At 59.3% G+C, this 18710-nt stretch overlaps 1 protein-coding gene across 6 annotated transcripts in view; it reads right to left on the bottom strand.

Moving 5' to 3' along the window:
- The window catches only part of INPP5A (inositol polyphosphate-5-phosphatase A), a 176056-nt gene that overhangs the window by 42003 nt on the left and 115343 nt on the right, over positions 1 to 18710 (bottom strand). For 5 of the 6 annotated variants that reach the window (XM_060125301.1, XM_060125305.1, XM_060125300.1 and 2 more), the window contains exons 5-8: positions 17614 to 17677; positions 9838 to 9941; positions 3901 to 3953; positions 2351 to 2470 (exon numbers count right to left, since the gene is read on the bottom strand). In XM_060125301.1, the coding sequence (XP_059981284.1) occupies positions 2351 to 2470; positions 3901 to 3953; positions 9838 to 9941; positions 17614 to 17677 (341 nt within the window). The remainder of the gene's footprint in view (positions 1 to 2350; positions 2471 to 3900; positions 3954 to 9837; positions 9942 to 17613; positions 17678 to 18710) is intronic. The other variant, XM_060125304.1, reaches the window with a different exon arrangement.

Below are 18710 nucleotides of genomic sequence, written 5' to 3'. Positions count from 1 at the left end.
TGGCCCCGACTCGCGGCACGTGGGATCTTAGTTCCCCGACCAGGGGTCAAACCCACACCCCCTGCATTGGATGCACAGAGTCTTAACCACTGGACCGCCAGGGAAGTCCCAGAACAAGAGATTTAAAGCAAAAAATTATTGCACAAAAACATCAGTTATGATTTACCATAAAAACCCAGACGAACCCACTGGCCGCCCTTTATTAACACTGGAAATCCTATTTTGCAACGTCTCCAAGGGGAATCCTTCCCACTAAGCCCATCACAGCAAGGGCGCCATAGGCGTGGTGCTCTGCAGGGGACATTCATGGCGGGCGCTGCTCGTAGCGTAAACAATTCTGAAAGTTCACACACTTCAGACGAGAGTTTGACTCTCAGGGTTTTTTGTTTTGTTTTAAGTAAGATTTTTATTTTGGAATAATCTTGGATTCACAAAAAAACTGCAAACACAGCACCGGGTGCCTCTCGGTTTTAACCCGCGGTCCCCCCACCACCTTGTGGGGACAGGACCTGGGCTGACGTGCCACCTTTCCCGGGCCTGACACCCTCGCTCGGATGGAAACGCGAGCCTGCGAGGCTTTACGGGGAGATTAAGCCGGGAAGGCGGGCTCCCCTCGGACCCCGCACTGTTTCCCTGCGTCCACGCCGGCCGCAGACAATGTTCCCAGAGGTTCCCAACGCCCTGAATGGGAAACTGTTGGTGGCAGCGTCCATTCAAAGGGCCAGCATGGCATTGTCCTCCCAATCGGCAGAGAGAATGTGGTCTGCTGGTGGCTGCCAAAAGGTTAGCATCCCCGATGAAAGGGCGGCCCGTCATTCACCGCCGACAGAGCGGCCCTTTGTGCGGGCGGCCCGGCCCCGCGCGGCGGAGGTCCGGATGCGGCTGGCTGAGCTCCCCACAGAAGCCCTTCATGGGAACGCAGAGCTGGGGAAGGGCCCGAAACCCAGAGGCCGCTTTCCCGGGGGCCGCAAAGCACAGGCGGTCTGGGGCAGTGACACATCCTCAGGCCATCCGTCTGACGACCTGACCACAGCCGCCAAGCCCAGCTCATTCCCCATCCAGCCGGCTCCGGCCCCAAAGGAGGCCCCAGAGAGGGCCCGGGGACCGCAGGGCCCCAGCCGCGCCCCAGCCGAGCAGCCCTGGGAGGCCGGTCTGGCCGCTGCGAGATGAGCCCTCCCAGGAGGGCCGCTCCCAAGTCTGATGTGACCACACGCGCCCCTGGGCCTCCTCCCGGACCAAGGCACCGTGCGCGTCAGGCCGGTGCCGCGAGGGCGGACAGCCCGGGGCCTCAGCACAGACTGGGTGATGCTGGCGCCTGGCTGCAGACAGGGTGAGGGCAAGCAGATCCCCGTGTCCCCCACGTGGGGGCCTCGGATGGGGCAAGGGGCCTGATCTCCGGCAGCCCGGAGGCGAACTGGCGGCCACTGTCTCGTCCTGCTGACTGGTGGCACGAGGACAGGCTCCTGGCCTTCCGGCTCCGTCCAGGGAGCGTCTCGGCCGAGCACGCGCACAGAAGGAACAGGCACAACTCATGGTCTGGGCAGGCTGGCGAGGTCCTGGGGAGATCTGAGACCCCGCCCCAAGCCCAAGCGGACCAAAGGCCCCACTTAGGGCACGGGCGCTGGTGGGAGAGGCCTCCAGCTGAGGACTCGGCCGCTGGACGCGCTCCGGCAAGTCAGGGCCCAACGCAGCCTGTTAATTGGGTGTGAGGAGCTCCCTTTCTTTCCCAGATGACAGCCCATCAGCGGCGACCCCATGAGAGGTCACATGAGACCATCGCAGACAGAGGGAGGGCCTCAGAGGGCCCAGGGGGGAGGGTCCTGAACACCAGCTGTGACGGGGGCCAGGGCGGTCGGAGGGGTGTGCTGGGAGCCTGGGCAGGTGATGGGAGGAACTCGCGCACTCTGACGACCACTGAGGCTGCCTCCCCTCTGGCCAGGGGCCCGCAGCCGGGCCGGGAAGCTGGGGCGGAGCGGTGCGGGAGGCGGCGCTCCGCCGGGCAGAGCAGACCTGCCCGGCCAGCCACTCCAAGGGGCCTATAGCCGGAGCCCGGTGGGGGGCCAGAGTCTGGGAAGACTCAGCCCGCGGCCAGCGGGACCCCAGGCCAAAGGAGACCTCCGTCTGCCATGGCTCATCTTCCCCCCAAGACGGAAAAGAAAGTGAGGACACCCACTGTCCAGCGCGTCTGGACAGGATAACGGGAGCCTTGGGGCAGGGGTCGGGCTTTGTGCATTAGCCCTGGGTCGACACTGGCAAGTTCCGTATTTTGGGTAAATACGAAAAATGGCTTAAAGAGCAAGGCGCGCTCCTCCCCAGAGGTGGGCGGGGGGAGGCCCCCCTCAGTACCCACCTGTCGAGCACGTAGCCCAGGGCCTTGTGCCGGATCCCCGAGTACACAGAAGGGCTGGTCTCCCAGGCAACCAGGTTGGAAGCATCGTGGAAAAGATGGATGTTCACCAAGTCGAAGGCACTGCGGGGACAGAGACAGGAAGCTCGGAGGAGGGCTGGAGCTGCCCGGCTGCCTGGGCCGGCCCCCCATGCTGCCCCACCTGGCTCCTCAAGGCAGGTGCACCCACGCTGCCCGGGCGTGTCCTCCCCCGAGGTGTGGTCAGAGGACACACAAGACCTGGAGTCCTCACACAGTGAAGTCCCCACACGGACACGGGTACTCGGCCAACGGAAAAGGGAGCTGTTTCTCTGAAGAAAGGGACCTACACAGGATCCCAGGAACTTTCCTCAGAACGGGGGGTGGGGGGAGCGGGAGGGAGGCCGGGGAAGGGGCGACGGGAGGGGGGAGGGGAGACAAGGCCCCTCCCCAGGCCTTAGCTCCCTCCACGGGCAGCTGGTGCTACAGCCCGAAGCCCCCTGTGCCGCTCAGTGCTCACCATGGGGTCCCCGTGCCATAGGGGTCACTAAGGGATTCATTTCACTCCCCAGAAGAAGCCCCAAGCTCACAGCCCTTGGAAAACCCTTGGGGAAACCCCAGCAGCCCAGTGTCGCCTGGGCTTCTGCAGGGACGTGGCGAGGCGGGTTTGGCCTGTCAGCCTCTCGTGCCCAGGGAGCCCTGGGGCATCGCTGCAGCCTGTCTGCCGCACAGAGAGGTGGGGGCCATCCGCAGAGCTGGGACCACTGGGCCCCACGATCCAGTGAGACACGTGCGCTGACCTGACAGCACTGTCCTGGGCCGGATAAAGAGCTCGAATTCTCTCCTATGGCCTCATGAGGACCCACTGACCCCAGGCGGCCACCCCGTGCCCCTCCCACGCTGCACCGGGGGGCCCGTGGGACTGAGAACAAGGGCAGGAGTTGGGGGGTCAGGTCAGGAAGGCTGCGGCTGTCTCGGCTCCCTCTCACGCTCTGGGACCCTGGCCTCAGGAAACGCCCTGACCTGCGTGGCCCCAAGGAGGGGCCCGCGTGGAACTAGCAGGGGGGCCGCGGTCACTGGCTGGCGCCGGCACCTGACGGGAGTGCAGCTCCTGAGGATGGGCTGCAGCCTTGGCCTGAACAAGCGGTCAGCTAGCGGCAGGTCGGGCCTCTCCCCAGGGAGACACCCCAAGCCCAGAACCTCACAGTGCAGACCGTGGCCTCAGTCCCCCGGGCCCGACCCCAGGTGGCCGAGCGCACGTCAGGGAAGCAGGACCCGCTGCTGGACACAGCAGCAGGGGGACCACCATGGGGAGGGGCTGCCAGGGCACCCACGGGATGGGGGGGCGGGTGGGAGTGCGTGCTGGGACACCAGAGTCATGTGCCCGGCAACCACGCTCTGTGTCACACAGAGTCGCCAGAACAAAAAGGGTCAAAGAGTAGAGGGTCGGGTCGGGTCGGGCAGCCTTTGACGGAAGTGCCCCCGCAGTGCTGAAGGGGGGCGTCCTGGGACGCAGGGGACCACGGTGGACGTACCAGTCCGCAAGGCACCACCTCGTCCGGATGAAGCCTTTCCTCGACCACTTGCACTGAAAAACAAACAGGTCACACTTGTCAGCAGTGAGGGGGGAGGAGGGCACGCCTGGCTCACAGGCAGTCAGGGCGCCGAGAAAAGTGGGACCACACGGGCTCCGCACTGGCTGCGGGCAGGGAGGGGACCACGAGGCACGACCACCACCATCTCCCAGACCAGCTGCAGGGGCTCAGTCGGCCAGGCCATGGGGGGCCCCAGTGGACAGGAGGACGCCCTTGGCCAAGTTCAGGGGGCCCCGAGCGGCGGCGCCAGCAAGACCTCCTACGCAGCTGGCGGGCCTGGCGGGTGACAGGACGCGTCTGAGCCGGAAGGAAGCTGCGCGGTCGGTGTGGAGAGGCGCCACTAGCGGGCTCGGGGCCTGCGGCGTCATCGCCACGAGAGAGCCGTGTGGGACCCCGGGAGGCAGACAGACACAGAAACCCCATCTTTACTTCTGCTCCACCAACCCCACCTCAAAGAAAGGAACTTCTGCTGGAGAAGCTGGGAGAAGCCTCGCTGAGCCGCCACCCGTCCTGCTGTCCCGCAGCTGGGGCGGCACCTGCCCCGCCCAGCGTCAGCGGCCACGTCCCCTCGTGCTCACGCTGGGAGGGGAGGAGGGTGGGATGCAGCCGGGCTGCCCAGCAGCCGCTCTGTGACGAAGGACGTTCCGTGTTGGGGGCCGCGTGTGACAGTGTCATAATCAACTTTCACTTAAATGGCCACACAGCACAGGGTAGCTTCACGGCCTGAGCAGTTTTGGGAGTGGGGCTCCGCCCGGCACCCCTTGCAAGTCTGCGGGAGGCACTGGGGACCTTCCTGAATCCCTGGTGGCAAACTTTAGGGTGCTGGAGGGAACGTCTGTCTTCTCTGGTACCCTCCACCCACGTCCCAGGGCAGCGTGTCAAGCGTCCACGGAGCACAGGGGCTGGTCCTCGGGCGGGGGGCATGTGGGGCTGTGCCGTGGTGACAGGCGGGGGCAGAGGGCGGAGACCGCGTGGTCCCGGAGATGGTAGCCGCGTAGGACCCAGAGACCGACGCGGCGAAAAGCACTGCCTCCTGACGGCCATGTCCAGGGAAGTGGGGGCCCAGGTCAGCCACGCCTTTCTTTACTTCGTGCAGACAGTTCAGCAGCTAAAGCGCTCTCCACGCGCCTCCCTAACCACCGTCCCATTTGTTTCTACTCCCCCAACAGCCAGCCGTCACGAGGGGCTCCTCTCTCTTCTGCTCCGTTCGTTCGGCGCCCCGTGGGCTCCTCACCCCACCCCTTGCCCAGACTGCTCTCACAAGGTCACCACGGCCTTGAGTTCCTGACGCGTCCTCAACCGGACCGCTGATTCGCTGACCCTCTCTCTGACCACGTCCGGTTCAGAATCCAGCCCGCTCTTCAGCGCAGGACCCAGGAGCCCTCGAGGTTGAGAATCGCACCCAAGGTCACATGGCAAGTGGTCACCCGCTGGGGCAGGCCGCAGGGGAGCCAGGCTGGACGTGGGCCCGGTCAAATCCACCAGAAGGTCTGTCGCCTTCTCCCACTGCCGCAGCGGGAGTGGGAGGGGGTCGCCACGCACACCGGCTGTCGAGGGCGCCCCGCCCCCCCTCAGCCTCTCCGGGAGAACCAGCGACTTGTCTTCCGTCTGCAGCCACGTCTTGCAGAGAGTGGGAAGCAGGCGCCGCCACCCTGGTGCCCTCGTGCACATTCGGAAACCAGGAGCTGCAGCACAGGGCGGCCTGACTCCTGGGCTCAGGGCGAGCCTCCGGAAGCGGGACCAGGGTCTGGGCCGGTTCCCTGGGAGCAGCCGGCAGGGCAGCCTGTGGTCAGCACACATGTAGGGAGGCTGGGGCCTCCAGCACAGAAGCTTCCGGATGCAGGTGCTCATAGCAAACGGAGGCGGGGTGCAAGCGGGCGGGGCTGGGCCTCCTCTGCCTCTTCCCAGCCCCGTGCACGCTCCCAGGCTCACTGGTCATCGGCCGCCTTCTCAAGCCACCCAAGGCTCCAGGCGACGGCAGACGGGACGGTAGTGGCTGGGGTGCCCCGGGGGTGTCCACCCCAGTTCTCAGAGAGGCTCTCACACTGGAGTGGGAACCATGTCACGCCCGGGTCTGGGCGGGGGCGGTGGGGGGGCCGCCACATCATTCACCTGACAATATTAAGTCTCTGCTCAGATGCCCTGTTAATAGGATGCCTTTACAGCAGATGGATGGCGAATACAGGCGGCTTCATCTACTAAAAGACGGCATAAATCACGGTGAGAAAAGGGAGGCTGCGGGAAGGTTATCACCACCCAGCCTCCCCGTGAAAGGCCCGCTTCAGAGCATTAGTGAAATTAATTCATCTTTCATAAGAGCTTGGAACAGTCCCTGTGATGTATGCAAACAACCGATTTCTCACGACGGGCAGGAGGAATAAAATGCCTCGGCCCCGACCGACGACGCAGACCTGCTTTTCAAAAACGGTCTCGCGCTGTCTGGAGCGCTTCCCCCAGAGGCAGCACGTGGAATCGCGTCGAGCCAAGAGCGCCCACAAGCCACCAGGGAAGTTCTGTCGGTTTTATGTGCAGTGGGCTATAATTATTTGGAATTGCATCATGCCTCCATCATGGTAATTACGTTTAGATTGCCTTTAAGTGACGGTAATAAAAGAAAGAGAAATCACTCTTAAACTAATTCCCTCCCCCAAAACGTGTTCCAATAAGGCTAAAGGCCTGGACTGCAGGCCCAGCAGGAGGGGAGCAGCCGCAGCACAGCCTCCTGGGCACCGCGGCCCTGCCCGGCGGCCTGCTGACCTGACGCACGCCAGGCAGGGGCTCCTAGCAGGACACGGGAGCCCGGCAACCGTCCTGGAGTTTCTTACACCTGAGAAATTCCACGCAGTTGACAGAAACATCAGAAGCATTTGTGTTTTTCTCAATAAGATTTTCCTTCTGTTAATTCATCGAGATGAGAGGAAAATGAACAAGCCCTGAAAACTCATACGTCATCAGACCCAGCAGAGCACAAACTCGGGCAATTCCATGGAGCAGAACGGGGCCCCCAGGAAGGCCAGCACCCCGGGGCAGGGGTCACCTTGTCCCAGCAACACGCCGCTCTAGTCGAGACATCGGGGTCTAACCCAGAGACCCCCCAACCTTCTCCGCCCAGAGACGCACTTCCCCCTCTGCCTGCAGATGACAGTGAGGCCGCCTGGAGTTGGGTCTGAGGAGGGCTCAGTGCCCCCGGCCGGCACCGGCCAGCACCTCGGAGGGCACAGCAAGCACATGGGGTGTGCAGGGAGGTGGGAACCACAGCTGAGGTCCCCACACCTGCCCCCACCCCCCACAGGTCAACCTCAGCCCAAGCTTCACAGCTGCCTGGGCCCTGGTGGGAAGAGAAATGCGGGGAGACCCCCAGACACGCCGCGGCCTCTGGGGAGGGAGCCCGCACAGGGCAGAGCCTGAGGGCTGGAGGGGCAGGGAGCCCCTCAGAAGGAGGCCGTGGCCTGGGGAGGGAGCCCGCACAGGGCAGAGCCTGAGGGCCAGGGCGGCAGCGGGCAAGCCGGGAACGCAGAGGCTCCCGCCCAGGTGCCGGGCACCTTCTCTGGAGGAAGCAGTGGGGCCCCCTCTGCCCACCCAGGAGGACACGGTGACCGTCACAGAAGGCTCCTCTTCGGGAGCAGCACAGCTCCTGGATGACAGATGCCGGGAGCCTCCAGTGACCCCAGCTCCGAGGGCACAGGTGGAGTGAGAGGACCCCGAACTCTGGAGTCGTCGGCAAGTGACGAGAGGATGAGGGACAGCTGTGGGCTGAGCGAGTCCCTGGGGCGACGGGGGCCGCGCGCTGGGCGTCCAACCACGAGCCAGGTCACCCAGGTGCGTCCCAGTCCTTGGCGGGGGGCGCGGAGTGGGAACTCCGTCCCAGGCACCAGGCGTCCCCTGGGTGGGCAGCGGCCTGGGGGAGCAGCACCTCGAGGGAACGGGCGGGTTCGGGAAGAGCAGAGGCCCGCCTGCCATCCCTGCCGCCTGCCAGTCCCCGGCCACGGGCTCGCCTTGGCACCTGCCGCGGCTCAGGACTCCAGTGGCAGTTAAAGGGGAGAGCTGCAAAGATACTTAACTGCTCAGAAGGCTGCCTCAGGTGCTCCCCGCCCAGCCCCACGCAGGCCCGGGCCCAGCACTGCCCACCAGCCACCCAGCCCCTGCGCTGATCTGGGCGAGGCTGGCTTCGTGGCCGTCCCCAGCAGCCCTGCCTTCTCTGCCAGGTGCGTGGACCCTGGACGTCAGCAGGGGCGTCAGGGTCCCTCCTGCAGAGCAGCGGCTGACATGCCAGAGCCTCTTCCTTGGCCCGTTCAGGGCTGTCCCCAGCGGGCCTCTGTAAGCTGGCTCTCCCGCTCTTAAGGTGCCCGCGTCGGGGGAGAGGCCGAGACCCTATCTGTGGCGCTGCAGGCCCCGCCTCCGGTCTCCCCGCAGCTTGCGCCGTTTTCACCGGGGTCCCTGGTTGCTCTCAGGCCAGGGCCAGTGCCGGCTCCCATGCTGCCTGCAGGGGAGCGAGGGTGAGTCTGGATCGGGATGGGCCAGGAGACCGGCACTGATGGCCTCTGAAACTGACTTCTCAGCCCTCGCCCTGATCCGGGGAACCTTGGGCCGGCCTCCTGCCGGACATGTCCACTGGCCAACGTCCCGGGAGGACTGCAGGACTCACGGGCTTGGCCGCACTCATGGGAGGCTGAGAACGGAAGCTTCCGGAGCCTTCCAGCCACACCCTCCTCCGACCTTGGACGCAGAGCAGAGGGGAGCAGTGCCGAGGGGCAGGGGCAGCGGCGGGCGGGGCGGGAGGCGGGCCCCTGACACCGCGTCCTTGGCCAGGGATGCGGCCCATCCTTCAAGGCGCCGGCCACCTTTCCTCCACTGCAGGATTGGGTCATAAAGCAAGTTAATAAAGTTGCGGCCTTGCTGAAATCAGCTCCCAGTGCCGCAGGAGGGGCGGCTCCACAGAGTCACGGCGGGCAATCCTCGACCAAGAAGACCTGCCCCGTGGGGTTTTGGGGGCCGTGTGGAAACGCAGCTGTGAGGAGGGGCCACCCGGCTCTCAGTCTCACCCCCGAATGCTTCAGTCACGGGTCACTGCCTACTGCGAGTCAACAGGCCCCGAAAGGGAAGGTGATCCAGTCTGGATCAACACCTGGACTACACAGGTTACGAGACTCCAAACACGCTGGTCATGAGAGACTCCAAACACGCTGGTCACATTCGCTAAAAATCCCAGAATCCAAAATTATGCGTGCAGCGTAACGGCTACATAAAAATAACTAGACAAAAATGCACTAAAACCCAGAGGAAACACATGCACGCTTCCTGACTGTGTCTGAGCAGGGGGTGAGAAGTAACCCCGCACTTCCCTCTGCTGAAGCGCACAGGGTGGGGGCACCGGCTCCGAGTATGCGGCTGCGCCTCTCTGGCCACACCCAAGGCTTTGCCAGGGAAGAGCCCGGGGCTCACTCAGCACCCTGGGGGTGGGGAGAGCCCCCCGAGTGCCACTGTCCCAGCACGCCCGAGCTCTCTGTTCGGGTTGCATCACTGGCCAGATCGACCTGCTCACGCTGAGGTTTGCTGGGAGGCCCCTGGCGCACCCCAGGCCCCAAATGAACAGATTATGGTTTTTCTACTTCTCTGGGGGAAGGTTCCTTTGCCTGGAAACGATGATGATTAGAAAATTTACCTACCGATGTAACGATAAACACCACGGGCTCTCCCAGCCCTCATCTAAGACCACCCAGATGAACCCACGTGGGTTTTAGAACCTCCCAGGACAGAATACTGGAGCATGACGGCAGCCGGGGGAGCCCCACTGTGAAGTATGAAGATTTCATGTCCTAAATTCCCCCTGAAAGTAAACGCACTAGTACGAGTGTGGCCGGTGCGGCCCCGACGTACCTCGGGGAAGTAGTCCTGCGGAAACTTCTCTTTCTCCAGCATGGGCGTGCTCTCCAGCGTGTCTGAGTAGATCTCCTTACCAGTGACTTTTTTATACTTCTTGGCTAGGAAAGAGCAGAAGAAGGACCCGGGGGTAACTTCAGTTCTTCTCCCCCTCCCCCCAGCTCAGGGCCACGTGGGGTCCCGCATCCCACCCGGGCAGTGCTGTGGAGGCGAGGGAGGGCCCAGGAGGCAGACCCGACGAGGGCCACGCCCCCAGGCAGGGCAGCTGCTCCCGGGGACGCCGTGGCTCGTGCATTCCCATCCCTGGACCTGGAATCTGACACGGGGTGTCATTACCCGCTCCAAGCTCCCGGCCTGCGGATTTACAGGGGCTAACTGGCATCCTCTGAGCAAAGTACGACTGTATTTAAAAGGGCCGTGGAGTTACCGTCCACTCACACTTAAGACGAATTCATTTAATGACATGGATTTCCTCCTTGCATCCAGCCAACATCACTCCTAACCAGGGAAGGGGAGTCCTTACGTGAGACGGGGAAAGGGATGAAGGCCAGTCACTCTGGGCCACCCGCCCCGTCCAGTGTCCCGCGGGCTCTCCCCGCATCTGGCTGACGCCCCGCACACAGGACCTGGCCTGGTCCTTTCACACCCAGACCTGGGATCGTTCCTTTTCAGAGACCACCGTGGAGTTTAATGCACAAATGTGTCTATTCCTCAAACTCTTACTTGTCTGGTGGGTGGGAAGGCTGTCAGCCTCCCCACGAGATGCCGGCAGGGAGCCCAGGCAGCGGGGGGCCTGCCGAGACCGCCACGGGGAGACCCCAGCCCAGGCGGTCACCAGACTGCCCCCACCGGCTGCCGGAGCCTCACCTGTCCCCTGCTCCCGGGCCAGGACACTGGGGTAAGGGTCCTGGGGTGTGTGGAGATCCATGGTGTTTGGGACGAAGGACGAGCCGTCCCGTCAGAGTGTCTGTGGAGGCCCTGCTCCGCGTCCCACGGGCAGCCCCACCTGCAGTCTCTGGGCTGCCTGCCCCCACGGGCCCACTGACACACAGACAGCACGTGACGTGGACCCCCCCCCAGGACGGAGCTGCGCTGTACCCACTGCTCCTCTGACCTGGCTCCCAAACCACGGAGACGAGCCTCAGATGACAGGTGCAGCTGGCTCTGAGGCTACCCTCCCCCCCCCGGGTTTGCCCATCGGGGGAAACGCAGGCGAACCCACGAGCCAGGAGGCTGGTGCCTGGGACGGTGGGCACAGGCCAGTGTAAACAAATAAGGCACGAAGCCACGACCTGCTCGTAACACCCACCTGCGGCGGGAAAGGACGCAGGAGTGTGTTAACCACACGAGGCACTTAGTAGCCACCCGCCCATCTCCGTGGAAGGACAGCGTTTATCAAACCACCCCGCACAGCCGGCACCAGGGTGGCAGGGGGGCGGGGGGAGTGCTGTCTGCGAGGCACACCTGCCGTCACCGGCACGTCGCGTCCAGCTCCCCTTCGCGAGGCGGACAGGCCACCCCGGCCCCAGAGCGGGGCAGCTGACCGCTCCTGCTGACGGCTGGCCTGTCCCGCACAGACCACCCGGGGCGCCAGGCTGGCAGGCGGCTGCAGCCTGCTGTGTGCACCCCCCTGCCTCGCCCCTCCCTCCACCCCGCCCGGGCCCCCAACTCCCCTCCTGGGCCCGCCCTGCACCAGTGGGCACCAGGACGTCCACTGAGTGCCGTGGGGCCCGGCCAGAAGCTGAGGACGCGGACATGGGACGCAGACACGACCCGCAGAGTGGGCCTGGGCATGAGGCGGGGAGATGGACGTGGGTTAGGACATGGGACGTGGATACTCCCCGAGTGTGGAGGGCAGGAGGGTGTCACCTGGGGGGCGGTCAGGGGAGCCCCGGAGCAGGGCGGAGCTGAGCCTGATGGAGGAGTGAGGGGTGGCCCTGGGCCCCCACGAGGCCTCTGAGGAGGGTGAGGGCCGGGCGGAGGTCCAGCCTCTGGCAGCGGCCGCCTCTGCCGGGTCCTAGGGACGCCCCTCCTCCCGGCATCCGGGCTCGTCCCTGGGAGGCGCCGAGCTGCTGCTGGGGCCACGCGGGCCCACCGTCTGGGCGCCCTGCAGGGGGTTCTTTATCCCTCCTTCCTGCCCCCTTTGCTAACCGCCAGTATCGCCTGGACCTGAGAATAAAGAAAGTTCTTTCTAAAGGTCTGCTCAGGATGGGGATCCTCGTAGCAAAGGCTGAATCACCCCAACAGCCCACTGGGGCATCGGCTCACGAGCTGCAGAGGGGTGGACGCCCCCCAAACGGACATCCTCAGGACGCGTGGAGGCCCACAGGGCAGATGCACCAGCCCTCGGTGAGCCAGGCGGGCACAGGTGCAGGACCAGCCCTGAGGCATGGGCAGCCACCTGCAGGCTCCTGGGAATGAGGACAGGGCAGGGGCCGCAGCAGCAGGCAGCTCTGCTGAGATGAAACCCCAGTTCCCTTGAGGAAAGAGAAGGAGACTGGGGGTGGGGTGGGGCGGAGGAGGCCTCTTTCTTAAAAATGAGCCTGTATTTGTAGAGCAGTTTGGGGATTACAGAAACTGAGCTGCAAGTGCAGAGTTCCCATCCGCCCCCCGAACAGCTTCCCAACATCTCGTGTTGGTGGGCTCGTACGCGCTAGGGGTCCCGACAAACGCACGACGCCATGTATCCACCGCTGCAGTGGCACGCAGAGCACTTCCACGGCCCTAACCCCTGTGCTCCACCTGTCCGTCCCTCCCTCCCCCAGCGCCTGTCAACCAGCCATGCTTCTACTGTCTCCATCCTTTCCTCAGTCGTTGGCCACGTACTGCAGGCGGCCTCCTCCAGTGGGCTGCTTTCCGTCAGGAACACACATTTTAGGTTCCTCCTAAAAGGTTCCTCCATGAGTTTTTGTATCTTGATAGCTCAGTTTGTTTTACTGCTGAATAATATTCCCTTGTCTCTGGACCACAGCTTGTTTATTTGTTCATCTGTGAAGGACATATTCTGGTTACTTCCAGTTTTTGCTAATTACGAATAAAGTTGCTATAAACATTGTTGTAAAGGTTTTTGTGCAGACATTAGTTTTCAACTCATTTGGGTAAATGCCAAGGGATGTGTAAGAGTATGTCTAGCTTTGCAAGAAATTGCCAACCTGTCTTGCAAAGAGGCTGGACGGTTCTGCATCCCACCAGCAGTGAGTGAGAGCTCCTGTTGCCCCTTGTCCTTGCTAGCATGGCGTTGTCAAGTTTTCAGATTTTAGCCATTCTCATAGGTGTGTAGTGGTTTTAATTGTTGTTTTAATTTGCATTTCCCTGGTGACATATGATGTTGAATATCTTTTCATCATGTTTATTTGCTATTTGTATATCTTCCTGGGTGAGATGTCTGTTCAAATCCTTAGCTCACTTTTAAATTGGGTTGCTTTCTTATTGTTGAATCTTAAGAGCTCTTTGTATATGTTGGATAACAGTCCTTTATCAGGTGTGCCTTTTGCAAATATTTTCTCCCATCTCTGGCTTGTCTTCTCATTCTCTTAACAGTGTCTTTTGCAGAATGTAAGTTTTTCACTTTAGTAAAGTCCAACTTAAAATTATTTCTTTCATGGATCATGCTTTTGGTGTTGCATCTAAAAAGTCATCACTGAACCCAAGATTCACCTACATTTTCTCCTATGTTATCATCTAGGAGTTTTACAGTTTCACATTTTACATTTAGGTCTATGATCCATTTTAAGTTTTTGTGAAGGTGTAAGGTCTGTGACTAGATTCCTTTTTGTGTGTGTGGATGTCCGGCAGGTTCCAGCACCACGTGTTGAGAAGAGTCTCTTTGCTCTGTTTTGTTCCCTTTGCTCATGTGTCAAAGATCAGTTGACTGTATTTGTGTGGGTCCATTTCTGGGCTCTGTCTTCTGTGCCATTGATCTGTCTGACTCTTCTTTCACCAACACCACACCGTCTTGATTGCTGTAACTTTATAGAAAGTCTTGACGCTGGGTACTGTCAGTTCTCCGACTTTGTTCTTCTTCTTCAATATTGTGTTGGCTCTTCTGGGTCTTTTGCCTCCACATAAACTTTAGGAATCAGTTGGTCAATATCCACAGAATAACTTGCTGGGATTTTGAATGAGCTTGTGTTGAATCTATGGATCAAGTTGGGAAGAACTTGACAATACTGAGGCTTCCTACCCATGAACATGAACTATCTCTCCACTTCTTTGGGTCTTTTTTGATTCCTTCAATCAGATTCTGTAGTCTTCCTCATGTAGATATTATACATATTTTGTCAGATTTATACCTAAGTACTTCTTTTTATATGTGTGCTAAGGTAAATGATATTGTGTTTTTAATTTCAAATTCTACCTGTTCAATGCTGGTATCGAGGAAAGCCACTGACGTATGATTATTAACCTCATATCCTGCAACCTTGCTTACTGGTACCAGTTTTTGTTGCTACTGTTGGTGGTGGTGGTTCCTTGGGATTTTCTATGTAAACATGTCACCTAAGAATTAAGACAGCCCCTTCCCATCAATAAGCCTTTAATTTCCTTTTTTTTTTTGTCTTATTGTATTAGCCAAGATTTCCAGTATGATGTTGAAGAGAAATGGTGAGAGTGGCCATCCCTGCCTTGTTACTGACCTTAGTTTCTCACCATTGATTCTGATGTTAGTGGAGAATCTCTGTAGATATTCTCTATTGAGTTGAGGAAGATCTCCTCTATTCCTAGTTTGCTGAGAGCTTTTATTATAAATGGGTGTTGGATTTTATCAGATGCTTTTTCTATATCTATTGATATAATCGTGTGATTTTCGTCCTTAGCCTACTGATGTGACGGATTACATTAACTGATTTTTTGGACGCTGAATCGGGCTTGCATACCTGGGATGAATCTGAATTGGTCATAGTGTATAATTTTCTTATACATTGTTAGTTTTGAGTTGCTAATATTATATTGAGGAATTTGCATTTTCTGTTCATGAGAGATACTGGCCTATAGTTTTCCTTTTTTGTAATACCTTTATGTAGTTTTGTTATTAGGGTAAGGCTGGCCTCATAGAATGAATTAGGAAGTTTTCCCTCTGCCTTTATTCTCTGGGCGAGATTGTAGAGAATTGGTATAATTTCTTCCTTAAATGTTTGGTGGAATTCACCAGGGAAACCATCGGGCCTGATGTTTTTAGAAGGTTATTACTTATTGATTGAATTCCTTTCAATAGACAAAGGCCCATGCATACTATCTAGTCCTCCTTGAATGAGTTTTGGTGGATCGTATCTTTCAAAGAAGTGGGCCATCTAAGTTATCAAATCTGTAGGCATAGACTTGTTCACAATATACCTTTATCATCCTTTTAATGCCCACAGGATCAGTACTGATGACCCCTTTCTCATTTCTAATACTAGTCATTTGTGTCTTCTTTTTTTCTTGGTTAGCCTGGCTAAAGGTTTACCAAGTTTATTGATCTTTTCAAAGCACTAGCTTTTGGCTTCTTTGCTTTTCTCTCGTGAGTGTCTCTGTTCAATTTCACTGACGTATAGGCTCCAATTTTATTATTTCCTTTCTTCTGCTTATTTTGGACTTCATTGGCTCTTTTTGTTTTCTCAGGTTGCACAGGAAGGCTAGAGGAGGTGCAATCGGCTATCTCCCTGCCCCGTGGGTTAGGCCCTGATCAGACCCCAGTGGGCTGGGCTCAGGGTTTCCCTGCGGGCAGGCCTTTAAGAAGAACAGAGCTGTCTGGGTACACTTCACAACAGCTACTCTCCCCTCTCCTGCCAGAAAGGTCTGGGGATTTTTCTCTCATCTTCGGCGTGAGAACCTGGTTAGCTTCCAGGAGGCAAAGCCCGCGACAGCGTAGGCCCTGAGCCTGGGTGCGCGTCCCCTGCCAGCTGCCCAGGCTCGGCCTGTCTTAGTGTCCTGACCGTGCGGTGCTCTCTGCTCAGTGGGCTCTGACTCTCTGGGCCCGTCTGTCTGTCTCCCCGGTTTGGGGGGCAGCAGTTTGCCCTGTGACCTTGCTCCTCTGAGGGACCTAAGAAGAATCACCCATTTTCAGCTTGTTTGGATTGTCTCTCCTGAGGATTGAGTGACAGCTTCCAAGCTCATCACGTGCTGGACCAGCACGTGCTGGAGTCACGTGCTGGAGTCCCTTTCATCCCTTTTCATCTCAAGTTTCTAAGTAGGAACACATTTGTTAAAATTCAGGCTGTTTCTTTTCAAAAGTTGATTCAAACTTCACAAACCTGGATTGCTTTTGCTGTAGTTCAATTCCAGGCAGAAGTGCGAGCCTCGAAGAGCCGGGGCTGTGGAGCGGGGGCCGGCGGCCCACGCCTGCCTGAGACCCCGGCCTCGCCCGCGCTGGGGATCTGTCGGCAGCAACACCTGCCACGCCACGCCCTGGGGTGTCTTCAGACTCGACACAGCCTCCCGCCAGGTTCGCCTGCTCAGGGCACAGCCGCTGCCCGTCTTATAATGGTTCTTGTCACTGATAGCATGGAGGTTTTGCTAGAGTCAAATAAATGTACATCGAAGGTACAGCTGTAAATAAACTGTGTGCTAGCCAGGTACTTTCGGATGAGTTTGATTTAGTAATAAAATATGTCTGCACATGGTTACTTGGAAGAAGGAAAAGTTCAGCAGACGTGGCACCTGTGGAGCCTGAGGTGCAGGTTTATTAGAAGTGCAAGCCGTTCTGTTTCAGCTTCGTCTGGAGCCGCTGTGTCTGCACAGCCCCTCTGCTCACAGCTCCGCAGCCCGAGGACAGGACACTTGACGTCCAGTGTCTGCTAGGGTCATGGGAAGAGCGGCCCCGGCCCCGGCTCTCGCCAGGTCTGCTGGGCCACTCCAAGCTCCTCGGCAGGAAAGGCAGACGCTGCGTCTCGAGAGCAGAGAAAGCTCAGGCTACAGGGCCGGTGAACATCACCTGCTGGCTGGGACCCTGTTCTCAACGCTGATGGAATCACTGCTTCCCAACCTGGAGAGTGCGAGCCGTCTCCCGAGTGAGTGGTGGTAATGAACCTGAACAAACCGACACAATCAGCCGCTCCCACAGTTACCTCACCGCGGGAGGCATCTCAGATTAATGCGACCTGGCTCAACAGCCCAAGTGGAGCTCAGACGGGTTTACATGTAACATGAAGAGACAACCCTGCGTGGAAGATAAATGCACACGCATCCCACAGACTGAATGGAGCAGGGACGGCAACTCCTCAGATCAGCGGACAGACTCACACGCCCTCGTGTCATGAGCATCTTAGGTGACTCTTCTCAGTACAGACACACAGCGTTTACCCATTAAACACGGGGCTACATTTTCTAGCTCTGCCACAAACATATGCTCTCGCCCATTTTCTTCTGAAATATGCTACCCTCCAGTTGTGTTTTTCATTTTTTTTACTTTCTCACGTTCGACAGGTACACAGACACAAAACACTTCCCTCTCCTCTTGACTGTATTATAGGAAAGCTAGAGTCACCCGCCAGAGCCGTGAGGGGTGGCAGAGGTGCGGGAACGGGCTGGGACGGCCGCGGGCGGGGCGGGACGGGGAGGGGGAAGCCGCCCAGCACAGGCCGGCCACCTCGGCCTCAGAGAAGCCAGAAAGCAGGTGTCCTCACGATTCCCTGCTTAGTGACTGCGCAAACCCCTCGATCAGACCCAGACCATGCGGTGCTCTCGCAGGAACACTGGGTGGGAGGGACCAGGAGAAGCCAGACTAGCGGGCAGGGGGTCGGGGGTCCACCAAGATGGAGAATCCCAGAAGACAGCAGAGCACACATGGAGTCTTACCTTTAAAGTCAAACTGGGAGATGTTTTTTAAGGATTCGTGAAGAAAGTAAAAGCTTCCTAGTGCCTGTAGAGCAAACAGAGAAATGGAGTGAGGCCAGCACGGCAGCGTTTCTAAAGCAGTCCTGAGCGGTGACTAAGAAGCTCTGTGGGTGAGAAAAAGAGTTCAGCTCACTGCAGCCCAATCACAGCCCCCAAACTCAACAGTCAGCCGCAGACACTTCCCGACCCAGGACGCCAGGAGCGCCGGCCCTAGCCAACCCCGAGTAGGCATCTCCCCTGTGGACGCACCCGCCCCGCCCCCTGCCGCCTCCCGTCTGCTGCAGGGTCCAGTGGTCCAGAGGGCGAGGGTCGGGGCAGAGCGGATGGCTCCTGAGTGAGGACACGGCTCCGTTCCGGGCAGCACAGCCTCGCCGTGGCTCCCCCTGCCCCTCGGCGGGCCAGCCGCCCGCTGCCCGGTCCAATCCCTGCTCATCCTTCAGGACTGAGCTGTGACCTCAGAGCCTCCGGAGCCACCGGCCCTGCCCATCCACGATCGACAGCCCGAGCAGCCATGGAGCGCCCGCCGGGTGCCAGGAGCTGCTCTGGGCGATGAGTCGGCCCTGCTCGCCCCCCTCAGGAAAAGGCCAAAGTGCAGGGACCGGGCTGGGGTGGGCATGGGGCATCTGGCGCCAAAAGTCACTTGTTTACCTGGGATTCAGGCTCAACCGGGTGTGTATGTGCGCATGTGTAGTTACACATCTTTTTCGTGTGTATCCATGTGTGTGACGGGGACTCAGGCATGTGGTCAGTGCCGACAGGCCCCCCACGGCACAGGCACAAAGCAAACGGAGTGCACCTGCTGCTTGCCGGACTCACCCATCAGGTCTCTGCCCCAAATCCTCTCTGAGAGGAGCTGGGCACCTTGGCGCACACACCCGAGGACCAGCCTCCGCTCTCTGTTCTGACCGCGGACAGTCAAGGCCCCTCCAAGAAGAGGGACGTGGGCAGTACTGGACCCTGGAAAGCTGCAGGACCACACCCACGAGCGAACGGATGTCTTCCCGTTTGCTTGGGTAAAGAAAGCACTCAGGAAATGCGTAAGTAAATAACGCAATTGC

Source organism: Lagenorhynchus albirostris, chromosome 16, assembly GCF_949774975.1.
Source record: "Lagenorhynchus albirostris chromosome 16, mLagAlb1.1, whole genome shotgun sequence".
Taxonomy (NCBI): domain Eukaryota; kingdom Metazoa; phylum Chordata; class Mammalia; order Artiodactyla; family Delphinidae; genus Lagenorhynchus; species Lagenorhynchus albirostris.
Note: the sequence above shows the minus strand (reverse complement) of the source record. Positions and strands in the feature narration are given on the sequence as shown.